Source organism: Tympanuchus pallidicinctus, unplaced genomic scaffold (genome assembly GCF_026119805.1).
Source record: "Tympanuchus pallidicinctus isolate F22 unplaced genomic scaffold, pur_lepc_1.0 scaffold2, whole genome shotgun sequence".
Lineage (NCBI taxonomy): Eukaryota > Metazoa > Chordata > Aves > Galliformes > Phasianidae > Tympanuchus > Tympanuchus pallidicinctus.
In genome coordinates this window covers 53341404-53362806 of record NW_026294721.1, presented here as the reverse complement: position 1 = coordinate 53362806, position 21403 = coordinate 53341404, and the positions used below count along the sequence as shown (strand labels likewise).

The 21403-nt window shown below is 36.8% G+C and overlaps 1 protein-coding gene across 2 annotated transcripts in view; it reads left to right on the top strand.

Moving 5' to 3' along the window:
* Positions 1–21403, top strand: part of GRID2 (glutamate ionotropic receptor delta type subunit 2) — a 679658-nt gene that overhangs the window by 137443 nt on the left and 520812 nt on the right. For both annotated transcript variants that reach the window (XM_052681767.1, XM_052681768.1), the window contains exon 2: positions 6431–6586. In XM_052681767.1, the coding sequence (XP_052537727.1) occupies positions 6431–6586 (156 nt within the window). The remainder of the gene's footprint in view (positions 1–6430; positions 6587–21403) is intronic.

Here is a 21403-nt window from a genome sequence, read left to right as displayed (position 1 = left end):
TGCTGAGGCCTCTTGGCAGCTGAGGTTGATAGGAAGCCTCATGGTGTCCTACAGTGCCTTGCGGGAAGTGAAAGGGCAATGCTGAGCTCTGCTCTCTGGTGACACCAACAGGACTCGAGGGAATGACATGGAGCTGTGACAGGGGTGGGTGGTAGGAAAAGAGTCTTCACCAGAGAGTGGTGAATGTGGAACAGGCTCTCCACGGCAGTGGTCATGGCCTCAAGCAGCCAGAATTAAAGGAGCATTCGGACAGTGTGCTCAGGATTTGAATCTTGGGTGGTCCTATGTGGAGATAGGAGTGAGACTTGATGATCTTTCCAACTCTGTGACTCTATGGAATGCATTTTTAGCAGGGCTGCACTGTTTTGTCTTACTCTCCTCTCTAGACAACAAGAACCTTTCCTAGAAAGAGGCTTGCAAATGACAGCTGTTTTTTGTTTGTTTGTTTTAGAAGATTAAAGAGATTCAGCAGAAGAATTTGACAAATGGTATCATTTGTATTAAACTTAAGTGTTAAATGGTGACTTGGAACTCGAGAACAATTAGAAATGTCTGTCAGGATGAGCTCAAAATAAATCAACAGTGATTGGAATGTGTTCGTGCTTGTGCATATGTGCCTGACAGACAGTGTAAATAAGGAGGATGTGATCTTAGAATCTGTTATTTCCAAATGTGAACATAATTCCCAGTGACACTTGTGTATCCACAGCAATAGAATTAAATGAAAAAGAAGTCCAATGTGCTTACTCATTGCAAACTGTGAGAGCAATAAATCTCAAAATTTCTTGAGAACACAACTGAACTCCAGCACTTATTGCAGCCAAATGAATTGATTGCTGCTCATTGTGTTAAAACTCATTTTGGTAAAGGACAAGGAAAAGACAATGAGTTTTATACCCTCAAGCTTCAGTTTCTGCTTTTTTGGAGTCTTTATTGCTTTGTAATTAGTAGGTATGGTGTACAATACCTGAAGCATTGGTTCTCACTGTATGTAAATGCATTCAGAAAAGCTTGTAACATAAAAAGCCTGTTTTTTATTTGTCAAGAAACCTTAATACTTTCTAAGCTTTGTAGTAGAATCTAAGGGGGGGGGGGGGGGGGAGGGAGAGGGAGGAGTGAGAGAGAAGAGGAATATCAGAGGTTTATTTGAAGTTCTGTGACAAACACAGAAGGATCTTCATTTTTCTGCTGAAGAAGGGCTGTTTTTTACTATCCCAGTCTCACAGTAGATCACATAGGTCTGATTTTTTTTTTTTAACCCTGTTATTTGTTTGAAATTATTTGCCTACAAGAGAATATTTCACTACTTTTATTTTTTTTTTCAATTGTGGTTATTATGTTATTTATAGAATCATAGAATGGTTTGGTCTAGAGGGGGACCTTTTAGATCACCTAAACCACCTGCTATAGGCAGGGACATCTATCACTAGACCAGGTTGCTCAAAACCTCATCCAATCTGGCCTTGAATGCTTCCAGAGAGAGAGCATCCACAACCTCACTGGGCAACCTGTTCCAGTGTCTCATCACACTCACAGGAAAGAATTTATTTCTAATCTCTAGTCTATATCTACCTTCTTCCAGTTGAAAACTATTTCCCCTCATCGTGTTGTTACTTGGCCTTGTAGAAAGTCCCTCCCCAGCTTTCCTGTAGGCCCCCTTCAAGTACTAGAAGGTTACTATTATGTCCCCCTGGAGCCTTCCCTTTCAGAGCTGGGGCTTCTCTTTCTTAGCTGGGATGGAAGGACCCCAGCCCTTTTGGTTTGTCCTCATAGGGGAGGTGCTCCAGCCTTCTGATAATCTTTGTGTTCTTCCTCTGGACCTCCTCCAACAGATTGATATCCTTCTTGCATTGGGGGACTCAAAACTGGATGCAGTATTTCATGTGGGGTCTCATCAGAGCAGTGTGGAGGGGCAGAATCACCTCCCTCGACCTGCTGGCCATGCTTCTCTTGATGCAACCCAGGATACAGTTGGCCTTCTGGGCTATGACTGCACATTACCAGCTCATGTTGAAGCTTTCATTAATCTACACTCCCAAATCCTCCTCAGGGCTGCCCTCAAACCATTCTCTGTCTAACCTTTATCTGTGCTTCATTGCATTAATTTTCTCATTTAGAATAAGAATGCAATATTCATTTTTTTTTCCAAACATTCCTGGAATTCTGAACTACTTTGTTATTGAGCTAAGTATATATAGCATTTGCTAATGAAGTGTGTGTGGGTAACATTAAAAAATGAATACCAAGCTTATGTGCTGAAAATGAACTCTGACTTCAGTTTACAATGGCATTTAATCTATATGCTTCCCCCTTATCTTTGAAATGAAGTACTTAATTTTGTGAAATTAATGTTATAGCTTCATAGATAAGTTACATGGATGATACTTGAAAGCACTGCACAAGAAATGATCTTCCTCTTTTCTCAGCCAATGGAAGCATGGACATACTTTAAATCTCTTTATATTTCATCCTTACAGTGATGATGAATTTCTGTCCCGTTTTTGTGTTTCCTGGACTGTTTCTAGTAGGCTAGGGAAATTTCTCAAGAAATGACCAGTAGCGTGTAAGTTGGATTATATTTTTGTACATCGAGGTCAGTAGGACAAGTGATATCTGCAATGCCTTTCTAATAATGTCATTAGTACTTAGTGTACATAGAAAATCTGTGTATGATTTCATTGAAGTTCATTGAAATTGACAGATTTCTGGTGACGTTGTAGAGTGTGAATGAGATGGTTAAACTCTAAGAATTTTCTGCTAAGCTACAGGACATTGTTGGTGTGCTGAGGTAGAGAATTGCATTTGTGCTGTCCTCATACAGACTCATACAGATAAAGCTGAAAGTAATGTCATGTTAATGTAACGAGGTGGGGAGGAAGCTGGTGTTAAATAATTGCTGTGTCAACACATTGCTCTTGATGCAAGCATGGGAATACTCCTTGAGTATAGTTAGAAATGAAGTGTTTAGTATGAGAACTATTTCAGTTATGGTACACAGTGGGGGGTAGAAAAAGGAACAGCATCTAATTTTGTATCATTTTGAAAACTATTTCCTTTGCCAAATTGTACTTCTATACGGTTTTCTAGAGACCAATTTTTGCACAGTATCTGGAGGAATAATTTGCTACATTTCTTCAGCTGTTCATTATTTCCTGTAAATTTTTTCCCCCCCATAGCTGAAAGGGTTTGTTTTGGAAACACAGTTTAAATAAGTCTGTGGTTTTGCAATTTTCTAGCTTTACCGCAAAAAATATGTGTAAGTCATTTTGAAGTGTGATATAGTTTAGTTGCTTTTATTTTGTTTGAGTTGTTTAAAAAAACTGTGTTGGAAAGAGTAAGGTTCCAAGTTCAGCATGATGTCAAGCCTCACCAAGCAAAGAAGTTTAGGGCTGCAGTTAGTGCCAGCTGGAAAAACTCTGAGAGACCCTATTCATGTCAGAAAGCTCTCTTCTATTAACCAGGTTCCTGAAGCCATAGAAAATTGAAAATATTTCTGCAATGTTTGTTTGTGCAAACCAAAAATACCTTTGTTTTCATTCAAATTAGTTTTATTTTGGAAACCTAACAAAAATTAACAAATTGCATAATATTGATTGTTGTGTAGGTAAACAGTTAAAAGAAACCTTTGTATCTACAAGCATATGAATAAGAACAGGAACAATTTGAAAATGCTTCAGATGCTGCTTTGAGTGTTTCAGTTTTATTTGAGAACAAAAATTAAATAAACTTGGAGAATCAATTATGAGATAAAATTTGTTCTCACCATTTGAGGCTGAATGCATATACTGCTATGCAGTGACATCTCCAGTGTTGTCTTTAGTACATCTCAAAAGAATTTTTGTATAATTAAATTAGATCCTCTAATGGATAAAACCCTAATTTCTGAAGAAAACTGGGCTAGGTTGCTCAAGCCGAAGCTATTGCTGTCACGTGTTTTTACAATTGTTGTCTACATATATATATATATATATATATATATATACACACACACACACACACACATATATATACACACACATAGATATCTGTTGTACCTATGCAGAATATAAACTGCACGGATATAAAGCGTGTGTAATGTCTCAGTTCTGTAATGTAGCTGGTTAAATATGTCAGATGCAGTGTTGTTTAGGGAGTGTCTGGTAAATTGAGCCATAAATGTTGCTTACAACGAGAAGTGTAAAACTGAAGCAGTTGTACTGTAGCAAGGAAGAATATAATTTGTGAATGCTGCATGGGATTTAATAAAACCGTATGCTTTATGTATGTTCAGATGCTATCAGAGGTAGGATGTGCTTTAGGCTGAGAAACAAGAGAAAAAGCATGGTCTGTTAGAGGCAGCCATGGCTGAAAGGAATTATATGGGGACAAAGCCAGGCCTAAGGTAACATTGCTTAGCTGTAGAGTAAGAAGCTGTACTCTACAGTGTTAATTGGAAAGCCTTTGTTTTGCCATGGTGTTTGCAGTGGAGTCAAAAACTGCCCTGTGTGCATGCAATAGGTGCATGTTCACTTCCTTTTACTGTGACATTTGTTGTGGAATTATTTAATAACCATGTAAAATTGTTCCTTCAAGTGTTTATTGGAAATAATGTAGTCATGTTTATGTAGTCATCATCAGTATAGGTATATGTTCTGCTTCCTTCTCAGAAGCGAACAAAAACAAACCAAGAAAAAACAATATAGTCACCCCAAAGTACCTACAGGAGAAAAAAAAAAACAAAACCAAACGCAAACAAAAACAGCAAAACCAAATACACACGCACAAGTAATTTTGGTTAAAACAAACAAGCGCTATTTTCTAAGATTAGAAACAGAAATATGTTTTAAGATATTTCACTAGGTAAAGTCTCTTGTATACTTAAATTTTACTTGGATATAAAAATCATCTTATTGGAGAAGCTATAGTTTGAAGCATCTTGCATGCTAAGTTTTTTCTCAGCTGTGAGGCTTTGCTTTATGGAGCTAAATTAAAAAAAAAAAAAAAAAAAGAAGAATCAAGGGAGAAAATGAATCTTTTCAATTGAGATTTGCACAGAGATGACAAGTGAATGAGGTGGAGTGGTAAAGAACAGCTGTTCCAGATGGCAGTAGATTCAGGAGGAAAATGGTCGAGTCAAAGCAGTCAGACTGTATGAAGAGATGCTCATGTGTAGAATGAGTGGTGCTGGCAGGGAGATGGGTGTTGGAGGTCAGTGGAATAAATACGATAAATAATGCATATGAAGTTAACTTCTCTTAAAGTAGCCATTGCCTGTAAATCAATCTTGTCCCACACCACTGCAGATATTTTTCATGAGATCATCAGTAATCACTATTATATGTACCCTTTGGCTGCCTCATCACATGTGCTCTTAGTTCAGTTTTGTGTTGACAGTGAATGCTCAAGAATAAATTAGCCTGAAAAGAAATTTCAAAAAAACAGCTAAAATTTTCAAATGTTTGCTTTTGAAGAATCCTTTCATCTCTTTAATCTACATAAGTTAAAGTCTTAGAGGTACTTGAATACTTCATAGACCCAATTTGAAGCTTTAAACAGTAAATCATTCTTCATAGGACTGTCATGCTGCGATTTGAGCCATCTCTGCTTAAATAGTTAATATAAGAAACTAATATAAAATAATAGAAATTTAGTGATGCTGAAGTGGAAAACGGCACCCTCTAGCCTGGGTGTTCTTTTTCAAAATACCTGAAGAATTGGCCATGCAAGCTTTGGAAACCTTTATGCTGCCAACTCCTCCTGTGTTTAATGGTTTCCTGTTGAAGATGCTTTGCTTGAAGGTTTTGGGAAAAAGGCGGAACAGTCACTTTCTGTCATATTCATAGAGAGAGAAATAACTTGAGTTAATTAAAATTTACTGAGAGATGATTAGCTGGAGTGGTTCTTTTATAAATCTGATAGAAATTAGACCTGAAATAGTTTATCAGCTGCTAACCTGTCTATTGATCGCTGCTGTTAATTCTAACTCATATTCCCAGTACAATTATAGAATTATTTTCATTTTATTTGGACTTCATTTCTTTTGTATTTTTCTTTTAATGATCACTAAATATAATGTGCAACTGGTAACTTAGCCCATTCTGTTTATTTGTGTATTAAATAGCGCTTTTGGAAAGGTAATTAGTTCTCTTTTCTTGGCAGTGTTTCTCCACAGATGATTTCTTTTATCTAAACAAAGATTCCCATTATTTCTAGCTGGAGTAAATGCTTGTCTTCAATTTTTACCCTAAACTTTTTCAAAATAGAAACTCTCTATTTTTTGATGTGGCTTCTGGGTTCTGTGTTTTGAGAGCTGCTCATCAGGGGTGAGCGAAGGGGTGAAGTTACAGCATAAAATATGACTTGAGTGGTTATGATTAACACTTTGAAATGTATGTGAAATGTGCAACCTCAATTTTCTTTTTTTTCTTTGTTCTTTTTCTTTATTTCCCAGGGGCAATTTTTGATGAATCTGCTAAAAAAGATGAGGAAGTTTTTCGAATGGCAGTTGCTGATCTCAACCAGAATGATGAAATCTTACAAACAGAGAAAATCACATGTTCAGTGACATTTGTGGATGGCAACAATCCATTTCAGGCAGTTCAAGAAGGTAGGATGTAATTTTTTTTTTGTCTTTTTCCATAGAATATCAAATGCTGCCTTTGGTTTTGAATTTAGCTGGTATGGTTTGTGCTGGTCTAGTGACTTCAGGCTGTAAACTTCATTTCATATCTGTTTTTCTGTCAAGGCTACTGAAAAATGGTACATCAGTTATCCTACATCTTCACTCTTTTTCAGGCTGTTTTGCAGTTGTTGTCATACAGATAGTATTAAGAGAGCATAAAGTGCTATTTCTTGGTTTAATCTCATGAGGATACCAGCTTACTTAGTTGGATAATATAGGTTGCCATGTGTCTAACCTTTCAGCACATTCACTTTAAAAAGTTACCTGTTTTATAGGAGGGATTAGAGATAACCTGATGACTCAGAGAGTCACCCATGTCCAACATGATTTTGTACTCACTCTATCATTTTCAGTTTCCCAGTTACGGTGCAAGTGATGTGGACACTGCTTTGGGCTCTTGTAATATCTGTAAGATGATAGCAGGATTCAATATTTGAAATCCCTCTGAGCTGGTGTGACTGAGCGATTGTCTGGAAAGACAGCTATACGAAGTTGTGAGATGTATGGATTTGAATTCCCTAGTGTTTGTATTTCTTTGCTGTTCTAGCACTATAATCTTTTTCTAAGTTGCAGAGCATACGTTTATTTTAGGTATATTATTAAACTTGAGTAAAAAAGAAAACAAAATATTGATGGCTTTCTGAATCCTTATTGGCCACTTTAGATTGACAGTTCACATAGAACTTAAGATTTATGTAGTTAATTTTCAAACAGTTGCTGCAATACCTGAGAATTTAAAAGTTAAATGACATTTGATTTCAATGGGCTTTTGACAATGCAGTGTTAATAGGAGGATACCCAATTCTTGTGGTTTTTCTGTCAACAGAATACTGAATTTATGAAATTTTAGGAATTTTTGTTTTAGCTTAAGTTGTGAAATTGTGGGGTTTTTATGGCTGCGACTTTTGAAATTAATTGAATTTAGATCAAAAAGATGGACATAAAAGCCATTAGATAGGTGTAGAATCTATGGGGTTGGGAAGTGGCCAAGTGAGGTCAATCCTTTTAGAAATTTTCTTTACTGTTCGTATTTAAGCTTTTTTTCCAGTTGGTGCAGGATTAACAATGTTAAGTGATGCTCTTTGATTAACACCAATTAATGCTGATGCTTAACCCTTTCCTATATCAATGAGACAGAGGAGTTCCTAATTGTTATATAGAACTGAGTTTTAAGAAAAACATTGAATTCTTAAAGGAAAAAGGATTGTCTAGAAAATTAAAGCTTATCAAATGAGTTGATGACCTTATACTTAAATATTCAATATTTTTTTTTTGCACAACAATTACATATGTAATTTCAAAAATAATATAGTCAGTACCTGAAATAGGAATGGATTTGATTTGACAAAAATTTGAATGCCATGTGTCAAGGGGAAGAGGTCTGTTGTGTTACGCAAGAGTTCAAGAAATTCCTTGGTGGTAAAAACTGTTTCTTGTCAGTGAATAAAACTGCATGGCCAGTAAAGCCTTATATAATTCTAGTGAAGAACAGCAGTTTCAACTTTGATACGCATGTATCTGGAAATTTGTTTACTGGTCTATTTTTATGCAGTTAAAATTTGCATTTAATTAGTTGAAACTGAATATAAACATAGGTTGTACTGTATTGTTTCCATTACACCAGGTTTCTTCCGTCTCCCTTTTCTCCACATCCTTATGTCACTTGTATCCTGTTCTTAATGGATTTCTTACAAGCATTAATAGAAGAGGAGAGGATCTCTGTAACGTTACCACTTATGTCTTATCTTTTACCTTGGTGACAGTTGTGGAGTTAGAAGAGCAGTAAGAATGAACCATTTTAAGCAAAAAGGCACAGGTCCTATATGAGTAGTAGTATGCTTAGCAATACCATATACACCTAAATGCTTAGACTTACGTATTCAGTGTGTAAAAAGTAACAGAATGAGGCAAAGTTTCCTGGTATTAAACTTGTTTCGCATTCAGTATATCCAAACTTTTATTTCCGTGCCAGTGTAGCTTTTCCTTAGGTGGCAAAGCAATACTGAAGTGCTGATATCAATGGAAGGTATCATGTACTCTCCTAACTAATACAGCCTAGAGTACAAAAATTATACTGTGGTACACTGCCTGAAATTTGCTTTATTTGAACTCTTAATAGCTGTTTTTTGTCTTTGAGTTTATTTTTAATCTTGTTGAAACTATAAAGACTCTTTTATAAAACTAAAAAAAACAACCTTGACATTTGGCAAAATGATCATTTAAATCATTAAATACCAAAAACTTAAAATTCACCTAAAATTGTCTAAAGTATACCATTTCTAGTAACTGGCTCAGATTTTGATTTTCAAAAACCAGGAAGTCATGAGTAAAGAACTGATAAAATGTGATTTAATTTGCAGAGAAGATTTTTAGAAATGTATTCACTCATGGACCGCATGTATTATTTCTCTTTTATTTAATTTTATTAGCAACATTAGCAAGTGACTTCCGAATGAAGTAAACAGGAGCACTCAGATAATTTGTATTGATTCTTGGATGTAAAGATAATTAATTTGATGGGACTGGCTGGAGCACAGTACTTACTGTTCTTGATGAATCTGTTTGTATAAATTATTATGGTGCCCTGAAATGTCTTCCGATTGTACCTGAGGGCATCTCATTAACAGTTCTGATTGGACCGATGAAATTATATGGCAAAGCTGAGTGGTTTTATCCCAGAAGAGCAGTGAATGACATGCCCCATAATATCACTTGAAGTGCCCTCGGGGATGATTTATAGTCATGTGATAGAGCACAGACATAGAAGATGAAATTGATTTTCTTCAACTTAGTGGAATTTTCCTCCCCTTTGGTTTATGCTGTGTCAGAAAGGAGCAACAGTGAGTGTGATGGGCGCAATTTTGTAGCGTGACTTATGTTGACATGTCAGCATGATAGGGCAATATGGACAATTCATCAGGATGCATTCAGGAGGGGAAGGAGTGCTGTGGGGGGGCAAGTAAGACCAGAACAGTCAGGATCAGAGATTTGCCTGGTCAGTGCATGGAGCTGTAGCAGGGTTTGCAGAGGAGCATGGCCAAGAGCCAAGTAGATGGCACACGCCAGTCCAGATCAAGGTAGCTGCCATCTAGCTGCTGAAACACATATGTACCTGTGAAAATAGTGTGGTGTTTTCTCCCTTTCTTTCTTCACTACAAAACACTTGACTGCATTTATAATGCTCTTTTTTCAGGTATGCTCTCAAAATGTTAGTGTGCTGGCATGAGCAAGAAAGGAAGGATATTGTCTGGCTTTTTTATGTTGTGCCAAAGTTGGGTGCTATGAAGTGAAAGCAGGAACTACTGTTATTATTGTGTAGATACTGAGGGAAGTAGTGATAGCCAGTTATTGCATGGCACCAAGTTAATATTGTAAGCACTGTGAACAGGGAATTACGATACATACTAGTGGCGATCATAAAATATATACTATAATACTATAGACTTTCCTTCTTGTGAGACTTGAATTTACAGCAGCATTTAAATAGGAGTGGGATAGGCATTCTACAATATATTTAGACTGTAACTACTTTTGGAAGGTGACATGCTTGTATATTTCTTTTTAATAAACTGGGTTGTTATTTTGCTTTTACCTGTTAGTTTTTACAGGGAATTTTTGTAAAAATAAATACATCACTTCTCTCATTTGTCAGGAAATCACTGTTTTTCCATAACTCTTATTTTTATTAGTCTAGTGCTCACTTCTGTACTCTAATAATTAAACCCTAAATATTATGATTTAAGGCCTGCTACTGCCTGCAATTCTTAACTTGTCATTAATAATACAATCATGCGGCTCATGTGAAACATGCGTTTTGTAGGGATTCTCACCTGAGTTACTTTGCTGGACTTATCACTGGGTTTCAATCCACTGCTAACGATTCTCTTGTCTCCCTAGTCTTCTATTTTGCAGTCACGTTTCTGCAGTACTGGTTTATTCATATCTGTGGGAAAGCATTTTTCATAATGAATGTATCACTGTCTACCTTAGTTTCTGTCTCAAATTTCACAAAGGGCAAGTAGAGTTTTTGCTAACACTTTGGCTCATACTGATCTGCCTCTTCGGGCAGCACAGTACCTACAGTCCCTATGCTTCTATTCCAATGTGTATGTAAGAGTTGTGGAGTGAACTCTGTAGATGCTAGCAGTGCTGAAGGCATCCAAGCCTGACAGCAGGGGCTTCAGAGATCCACTGCCAGTTTCTTAAACCTCATGGCTGTTGCCTTTTGTTTGTATTTGGTACTGTAAATTTCTATTCTACTCATTTTTTGTACCCATTTTACTTTTCTTGACAATATCATGTTTTACCTATCCTTAATGATCTTTATAATAATCCAATGCCACTTTCTATAGGCAATATAAAACAAATGATATAGATTTTGCTGGTGCTGTTTGAAATCCAGTTTGTTTGACAAGTTTTCCTATTGCAATCATATATAGATCTTTTACTTTTTTTTTATGTGGACCTTCTTGTCATTCAGGTTAGTAACCAGAGTATGCTTACAGACACCAACTCAAGTCTTTGTAATGGTTTTTGAAAGCTTATTGAGATCAGTGAAGTAAATAAGGCAGTGAGTCGTAACTAAATGGTGTTCAGCTGTAGAATAACAGAGTTTTGTAGGGCGGCGATATGTATGAAGGTCGCTTGCAGGGTTTTATTCAAGCGAAGTTTTACGGTCAGAAATTATAGCCTTATGGATACATCTGCTTTGGCCTTTGGGACTAGGTGAATGTAATAAGATTGTCCTTTCCTGGTTGTCGTTTTTTTTTTTTTTATTTTATTTTTGATTGCTATAGAAACCTGTGTAAATCCACAGATGTCATGGACTGCTAAATTTTCTGTCACTTTGTGCAACTTATTTCTTTACATTCCTTACTCTTTCCAGTGCTGTTTATTAATCAATGTGTTCAGCTTGAGATCAAACCTTTGCAGGTTTGCACTTCCTCACTGACCTTCCATTTTATTTCAGGTTCGCTTTCTTCCCAATGAAATGGATTTTGATGTAAAATAATACTTCGAATAGTGAAGGGGAAAAATCATTTTCAGCTGGAATTTGAGCTATAAAATGTTTAGTGAAAATAGGATTAGAAGCATTACAGTGGCAGTATAAAATTCCGTTGTAAATCAGGAACTGTAGGAAATGGTGGCAATTGCAAATTGCATCTATCATCATTACTTCTGTACTTGAAAAAATATGGTGTAATTCCCTTGATTTTTCTACCCTCTCTATGCGTTTGGATTGTGTAGTAGCAGTGATGGCAGTGCCTAATTCCAAAGTGCTGGTACTCTTCCACAGCCTTGCTCTCATTCTAGTTCTCCTAGTTGTAAAATCAGTCAGATCTCTGGTTTGTGAAAATATGCCACATGGACTCCAAGTGTTGGCAGCTTAAGAAAATAGCAGATTTTACAACTTTTACAACACTGTGGTGGTTGGAAGACTGGGGTTGCATGGGAGAAGATCACAGAGAAGAGGGAGCCCTGATTGGGCTATAAAGGGGCACGTCATAGTGACTTCTCTTAGTAGGAGCAGGAAACATTGTTAACACATTTTCAGCAACAGTTTCAAAGCTATTGTGACCTTCCTTCACCTGGAGGTAATTTACCAAAAACACGCTGCAAACTGTAAAAGAGGATAGATTTATTTTGAGTGAGGTGGCATACTGTTTCAGCACTTACAATAATTGAGACTTCTACAGCTTTCCAGTCTTTGAATTTTGGGCTCCAGTGTTTCCTAATTGTGAATTCTTGCTGTAGTAATGTTTTCTTTAATTGTAGTACAACTTCCATTGTTTTTGCTTCCAGCTTGAAAGCTAATTCTGGCAGTTTTAAGTTGTGCTAGACTTGGAGATAGATCCAGTCTTTCAGTTCAAGCTCAACATCCGGATCCCCCCAAATCCAAATAAATGTACACATAAGTAAATAGAATCACTCAGTCCATCAAGAATGGATTTTCCAGAGTAGTTTATGCAACATAGCAACTAAGGTTTCAGGAAGGAGGTGCAAACCTTTGCAATCCTTTGCATTCATAAATGGCAAATCTGAAACTTTTAGGATAGATATCTAAGTTTAAACCAGAGATATTAGTGCAGTTGAAAAAAATTTCCAAAGGATGCTTTCTGAATAGCTGAGCAAAAGGGGGGAATACTTTTAATTTAAAAAAAAAAAAAAAAAAGTAAACAAACAACTTTGTACAGTGTGGACTAGGGCAAATTCCTGGCATATGTAGTTATTGTTATTCATGTTGTCTTACAGAATATCTGAAATTCACTAAACACAATGTTTTTGGTGGTTGTATATATTTCTTGTGGTTTAAATGAGCAATACTGGTGTTTCCATGGAAACCAATTTGGTTCAGATGGCCAGGATGCCCAGCTGCTTCCCACTGTTAAGCTCAGCCACATAACAGCATTCAGACTCATTGATACTGCTGGAGGTATTTTTGCAGACCACGCAACAAAACAAGGAATAGCATTTAGGAGCTCATTTTGCCTACCCCATTACCTCTCTTGCAGTCTCCTTTTCTTCCTGCTTTCTCTTAACTTTAAACAGCTGGAGTGATTCCCCTAAAAGTTATGACATTGGCTGTTGCTAGTTGCCAAAGTTTGGCTCAACATCAATTTTTAAGGCAGATTTTGAACTTTCTATCAGAGAGCTTCCCCTTTCAGATGGCAGACAGCAATTTAAATAGACATGAAAGAACTTCCTCCTCAGACTTCTGCTTTAAAAGCATATGCCTATGAGGCAGATTATTAACCTTTTTTAAAAAAGGTGAATCAAATAAATGAATAAATAACTGTACGAGTGTGATGGCCTTTGATACTGGAGCGCAGAGTGAATTTTCTCATGTTACCATAGGAGTTGCTAGATAGGCTGATATTCTGATACTCACAATTTAAATGGAGATTGGATCATTTCTGGTTTTGCAGTGGCAAGTTCACAAGTGCTCAATGTATGTTTTCATATGATAAAAATTGTGCTTCCATCTGCCATGTTAATGTATTCTGACATGCTGCTAGTAGTTCACTTTAAGAGAGATATACAAATTGTGATGTGATTAGATAGTATCTGTAGCACATTTAAATGTTTAAAGCCACTGTGCCTGGAGGCATGTGAGGTATTTCAACAAATAGAAGTATAGAAACAAAGCAAAAGAGAGATGCTTCATCTTCTCAGATGGCAATTATTGAGCTTCCACCCTAGGCTATTAGTCCCCCCTTAAAACAGTAATAAGTAATGGACACCCTATCCAGATTTCTTCCCTGTCTTTTCGTGGAGCGCTGTCCACCAAAATCACTTGAACAGTCAATCATCACTGTCCAACCAGAAATGCATGTTTGCAGACAGGCCTAGCAGTGTGCGGTGGCAACCGCTGAGCTATCAACTGTTGTATTCAGTTATTTTCTGTTTTGTGCAGGTAATCTCCTTTTTGCTGTTGCTTTTCTCAAGTTCTCTGAGTTAAGCAAAAATCATAGTATTTATTTCCTCTGGCAGTTCAGGTAGAAATATGTATCTGCATGCAAATAAGTATTTAATTTGTACGTCTATACTTGTGTTGATCTAAAAGTCAGTGTAATTAATTTAGTTAATTGATTGTATAATTATTCTCCCCTTTGAGCCTTCCTTCCTCTTCTTCTTTGCTTTCTTTTATCTTAGGAACAACATTTTTTTTTTTTTTTTTCTTTTCGGTTTTTGTAATCTGATTGCTCTTGGAGCACAGGCTGTATTCTGCTTTGTGTCAGAGACATTTGGCTATTTGTGCGATGGAAATTATTTTAAGCATACTTTCCTATATATACATAATCAGAGGAAAAATGAACTTTATGGAGGACAGGAGTATTTTAAAATCTAATTCTGATAATGAGGAAATGAGCCATGACACTCTGGAGGTGAAGACTGGAGTGAATTATGAAGGTCATTCTCTTAGACAAGGAAATTAATTATATTTTAGCCAAGTTCTCTCAGATTTTTTTTTTATATTGTCCAGTACCAACTAATTTTGACTACATATCAACGTATGAAAAATTAACTGAGAAGTTACAAGGACAGACGTGGAAACTAGACAGTGTTATATTAAAACAATAATCATATCAGAGAACCACAGCCCTTCATGTTATCTTTTTGGAAGGGATGTCTGCTGCAGAATTTTAATACTCATATGAACAGTATGTTAATGCAAAGATAGTGTCTGTGATCACTAGCCTTTCAGAAACTGTTTTTCTCTCTGTAAAACTCATTTTCGTTTTGTTTATTTTAGGGCGTATTTTCATCAGAAACTTGGCAACTCTGACTTCTCCATATGGCTGTAGTTTCTGTGTTGTTGCTTGAAGCTGAAATGTGCCTGTAGGCCACAGCCATGCCCCTCTGACTTGTGTAAAAGAGTCTGAAATCAGAATGAATCTCCCAGATTGTGAGGCCACAAAAAGCATTTAAATATGTAAAAGTCTCTATAGAAGTTTTGCTTCTCATACTGTACCTTATGACAGGAGGGCTGTAATACTGGGCTTGGTCATTAGAAAGTCCAGCGAACTGTGCTCAGAAATTGTAGCCTCATGTTACAGGGAAACAGTTTCTGTTTATCTCATTGTTTCATGACCTGGTGCAAGAAAGGAAGCTAGCAAGATGCTACGATGGCTTCTCCACAAGTAATACTTCCTATTTTATTATGTTGGCCCATGATATCATAGACAAATGTTGGTGGTTTGAATGCTTGCTGATTACTTATGGAGATGAAACAGTAGATGTGAGCACGATGAGGTGGTGGGTGGTGAGTTTCAGCACTGGCTACAGCAATTCTGGGTCACTTCTGCTGGTACAAATGTGTGTGGCAAGCAGGCAGTTATCCATTGCTGACAGAAATGCATAAGTATCAATAGTGGCGGCTGTAAACCAGAGTTCTGTAGCTGGGAGTTTGCTCTATTAAATACTGTTATTGTGCTCTTTTTATCTGTTACAATTTCCTTCTGAGATAGGAGGCATTACTTTTGGAGCAACATCTGTTATTCGAAGATGTACGCTTTCATCCATTTAGGACTGTGTTGTGACTCAGGCTTTGTGCTAGTTAGCCACTTTTCAGAGTGGCTTTTTTCCTTTTCAGAAAAATAATAATATTTGGTGAATGTGAAAACCATTCTGACTACCGAAAGTTAAAGCCTTGGTCCAACAGTTCATGTGCTCTTCAATGAGTGAAATCAGAAGGGTGGCGTGATCTTAAAAGACAAACATGTTCAAGTACTTCTAAGAAGATTCAATAGTTCAACTTAAACCATATGAAATTCTGAATTTCTTCCTGAAGTCTTTGGTAACCCCGATTCTCCAACAGAAGAAAGGAATAAGAAGTGAATGGGTATTGATGAAGGAAGAGGATAACTGCCATTTGGTTTTCTTGTCTTTCCAGTATTTTCTGTTTATCTTTACTTATTTATCACTTATTTTTAATTTGGCACTAATGGATCAAATATTGAGTCAAAATCATACTCTTTTATGTGCCTGGGTCATTGAGTTCCATTTGTTGTGTGATAGAAATCTCTTCCCTTGAAAACATGAGAATTTCTAGAGAAACCTCAGTAGCATGGTATCAAAGTAATATCTTGCTTAACTTGGTTGTGTTAGAGTAACACAACAATCTTGAGTCAGAATAAGAGCATATGCAAAACCAAACTATGAAAGCGCTGCCTTAAAATATTTTTGTTTGTTGTTTTGTTTGTTCTGTTTATTTCTGGCTGTTCTTTGGCTATTTGACAGCATCTATTTTTATTTATCCAATTTTTATAACATGATGTCATGGTTCTATGTTTTTGTTTTTTGTTTTTGGGTTTCAGTATTCCACATCAAAACATCATGTAGTGTACGGGGCATTAAAGTGTCACTGCCCCAATTCCAAGTACCTATCCCTGTACATTACAGAAGTCACGGGATCTGACCCTTCCGGGTGGGGGGGGGGCGCTCTCTTGCTGCCTTGCAGTGGGTGCTGGAGGGTGCTTTCCTAGCCGTTCCAAGCTTTTCAGGTTTGACTCGGTCCTGGGAACTCTCTCTCTCACCTTGTCTGATTTATTAATCCCAATTTCAATTAAATTGTATTATATTTTGTTATCTTGTATTCCAATATTATAGTAAAATAAGTTTTCCTCCCTTCCTTCCTTCCCATTTTTTTGTGGGACCGGGGTGGGGGGGGAGGGCAGAGGCCTGTCGCCCCTGTCACGGACATAGACTGATCTGGTCAACTCCGTGACACATGAATATACAGTCATCTAAAACAAGTAAATAGCTTTCTCTAATGTTATCAAAGAGTCAAAATTGAATGCTTTGCATTACTTCTTAAAATCAGTGTGGTTACTTATACTTGGAAGCAGTAGGCTCCACAGATATTTCTGAAAACTTTAGTGAGATTACCTCTACAGTAGCAAGTTGGAAAATACTGCATGTAATGTATGCATGCACTCAACAATATGTCTTTCATAGTGATTTTATTCAAAATTAATGCAGAAAATAATAGAGATGAAATGGAATAAAAATAAACTATCAGTTTACTGTGTTATTTTATGTGTTTTGCTTGATAACTTGGAGGTATCTGCTTGACTAGAATTCTTTTTGGAATTCAAGTCAGCTTACCTTCGTAATACAAATGGGATTCAATGCTAGTAAAGTAGCTGAAATGTGAGTAATTTAAGGTATGTCAATCAACCAACCAAACAAACATCAGAAGCAATGTAATAAATGAAATGGACAAAAATTGTCATCAAAGATGATTTTCATTTGCAGAAATTGGCAAGCTGAACTGTGCCACTGACATACAGGGAAATAGGCAGGAATTGTATAAAGAAAAATGTGAAAGTAACATTTAACAATTTGCTTGTGTCTTTCTAATCAGACTTAGTATCATATGTGTTCAAAACTAGCAGTGTCAATGGCAGATTTTGATAAAAATATACAAAGGGCAAATGTAAGAAGTTCATGATGGCCTTTGTAATGCTTTCTGGAAGATGCAGAAGTGAAGCAGAGAAAAGTACACGTGCTTATTGATTGTAGCACAATACAGATGGCTAGAAGTTTTCCTTCCTTGGTAACCTCATCTGATTTTGAACTTTGGTGATTGTAGCCGTGTGGGAAAAAGCATATGATTTATTGCAAGAATTGTCTCTCTTACATAAAAAGGCTTCTTGCTAGAAGCCTTTGAATGAAGTTTTTGGTGAGGTCTTGTGTACCACAGGAGACATTTACTTGCTATCCAGCTGCAGGTTATGGAATGAAAGAATATTCTCCCATGTAGGATATTATCACTATGCGTTAGGCTATTTGCATTTTTATTTCAAAGGAGAAATGTAAGTGTTTATACACATATTCATGTTCAGATTTGGTAGGGCTGGAAAGCTTTAGGAAGTATTGGAGTGTATGCATGTTTTAACTTGATGAGTTTTGAGTGACTTTTTGATTAAGTTGAGAGAGTTTAGTGGTAAATAAGTATCTTAGAATCATATAATCGTTTGAGTTAAAAGGGACTGAGGGACCTTTAAAGGTCATCTAGTCCAACTTCTTTGCAATTAACTCATTTACAGATTGATCAGGTTGCTCAAAGCCCCATCCAGACTGATCTTGAGTATCTTCAGGGACAGGACATTCACCACCTCTCTGGCCAACCTGTACCAGTGCTCCTATTATCATAAAAGCTTTTTTCCTTATATCCGGTTTAAACCTCTTCTCTTCCAGTTTGAAACCATTTTCCTTTGTCCTGTCACAGAAGATCTTGATAAAGAGTCTGTCTCCTTCTTTCTTATAGTCTGTATAGTCCGTCCTTTCCCCCTCTCGCCCCGCTGATACTGAAAGGCTGCTATAAGGTCACCCTGGAGCCTTTTCTTCTCCAGGCTGAATAACCACAGCTCTATTAGCTGTCCTCTTACCGAAGGTGTTTCACTCCTTGGATCATTTTTTTGACCCTTTTCTGGATGCTCTCCAACGTGTCCTTGTCTTTCCTGTATTGAGGACTCAATCTCTGGAAGCAGTACTCAAGGTGCGGTCTCACCAGCACCGGAGTAAAGGAGTGTCAGAATCACTTTCCTTGACCTGCTGGCCACCCCTCTTTTTATGCAGCTTATGATACATTAAGACTTTCTGGGCGTGTCACATGTTGCTGGTCGAGGGCACATTGTTGCCTCATGTCCAGGATGCCATTCACCATTCTCCCCAGTTCTTTTTTGCAGGGCTGTGCTTTATCCTTTCATACTCCAGCTTGTATTGATAGTGGAGGTTGCTGCGACCCAGGTCCAAGAGCTTGGTTTTGTTGAACCTCATGAGGTACACCTGGGCCCATTGTTAGAGCCTGTCTAGGTCTCTATAGAAGGCATCCCATTCCTCAGGTGTGTTGGCTGCACCACTCAGCTTGGTGTCATCTACAAACTTACCGAGAGTGCACTGGATCCCACTGTCTGTGTCACTGAAGGTATTAAAGAGCACTTGTCCTAGTACCTACCCCTGAAGGAGAAGGATCTTCTTTCCATGGGGAGCTGCACACTGTAAAGACCACTGAAAAACAGAAGGAATATTGTTGTGAACATAAGATTTGTGCCACTTCTTTCTGATTCTGGATGAAACTTGAGGAAAAAAAAGGATTGCCTCTTGAAGGAAGCAGTTGTTGTACACACACAAACTTAAGCCAAATTATGTAAATAGTTATCAAACAAGAGTCAATGGAGTCAATCCAACTTCTGGAGTATATTGCTGTACGTACGTAGCACTTCCAAAACTTGTAGAAAAACTTCTGAAAATCATGAAATACTCACATACTGGTCATGAGTTGAATAATTTAAGTCTCATATGACTAACAAGCCTGAGATCTCTTCCCCTCCCACCCACAGTTTATACCGAAGACTCAAATTCTGTTAATAGAGATGACAAGCTATTTCTCATGAGCTTGGGGGGAGGGGCGGAGGGGGCAGGGTGTTGTATCTTTAATGCTGCATAGATCGCAAAAATGGATATGGAGGATTTAAGAATAATTCTCTAGCTCTAACTTTCAAAATAGGAGTTGAGTAGAAGCTGATGCCTCTAACCTCTGATGGATATTGAACAATGATAATGCAAGAAAGAGATTGTTTTGCATTTTTTCAGTTACTAACAGGAATTTGAATATATCTTTTCAAATTAGTTATCTCTGAAAACTCTTGGTGTTTAAACACAGCAATACCTAAACAGAAAAGAGTGTTGTAATTATTGAAAAAAAACAAAAAAAACAAAAAAAAAAAAAAACAAAAAAAACCCCAACAACCTTCAAACAATAGAATAGTTTTGAATAGAGAAGTATGTGGGTGCATATAGGACATCTAAATCTGTGATGAAATTCTTGTAGTTACAAAGGCTAGAAGAACATACATGATGTCATCTGAATATGCAACAATAATCTCTTCCTTTTAAACCTATCACTGCAGCAGCAACTTGAGCATTTTAAATAGACATTCCCTAAAGATTTACCTGTCATAAAAATTATTTGGCAGGTGTATCTGTCTTGCCGAGTCATTACATCTGGCAGCTGGAATATTATATTGAGATGGAATAGACTGCAGTTTTGGAAATATCAGAAGTTTTGGAAAAATTAAATATGATTCCAAGAATATATGGGATGAAATGTTTATCTCTGTCTGTCAGTTCTCTCAGCGCTCAAAGTCTGCCATCTGATTATTTCTTGAACTGTTTCGTCATATCACCAGATGTGACTTAAATTTAATCATAAGGTTTCATACCTAGTCTGTCATCATAGAATAATGTAAAGCATAATTAAGTAAGTGTGAACTTAAATGGTCTGTTTTATGTAGTTTGTCTTTTTTTGTTTCCAAGAAGCTTCTTGGAAACTGAACTAAGATCTATCTTTCTGTATGCTGTGCTCTGGTCTTGACTAAATTTAGAAAGAGTACATGGTGCTTGGCTGGGTGCCCTGCTGTATGCCTGCTCATTACTGTCCTGCAGGGCTGTGGTCATATAGACTAGGAGCATGATACCTACAGTGGGCCAAAGGGGTGAAGGTCACTTTGTACCTAGCAAAATTAAATTGTATTTGCTTATAAATTAAAAGCAGGTAAACTATTTCTAACTGGATCTTTGCTGTGGTCTCTTCTGATCTGCTTTTGTCAATGCTGATTATGAATGTCCATGAAGATATGTCATTAAGAATAGCTATTGTAGAACAAATTTCCGTGGAAGTAGAGTCTATAATATTCAAATTATAGACCACCCAAGACTAAATAAATACAAATAGGATACTTGTTTTTTTCTTCTGTTTTCTGTCTAATATTCTTGTGTATGGTAACACCTTACTTGCTTTGGAAAAAATTGAAGCAGAAGGTTAGCTGGCAACTTATTAGGACTCTTGAAGGTGGAATTTTCCTTTTTTAAGCTTTCTAACTATAGAGCATGAAGTTCTAAATAGCATTTGATGTTTTGCAGAATAAGTAACCTATATAATATTTTACTACATGTAAAATATCTTGCGATCTTATTAGCCACTTTTAGGGACAGTTGTAACTTCATATATATTGTGTTTATGCAAATAGTAATTTTGGAATGTTCTAAAACACCTTCTCAAATGAATTACTTGGCTTCTTTTTTTTTTCTTTCTTTTTTTTTTAACAAGTGTATCTGCACTGTATCTTCGCTTCATACAACTGTTATACTGATTAGTACTGACTGTAACCTGATCTCTATTTTTTTTTTTATCAGCTTGGTAAATTTTCACTAATCTGTTTCTGACGGTTGATC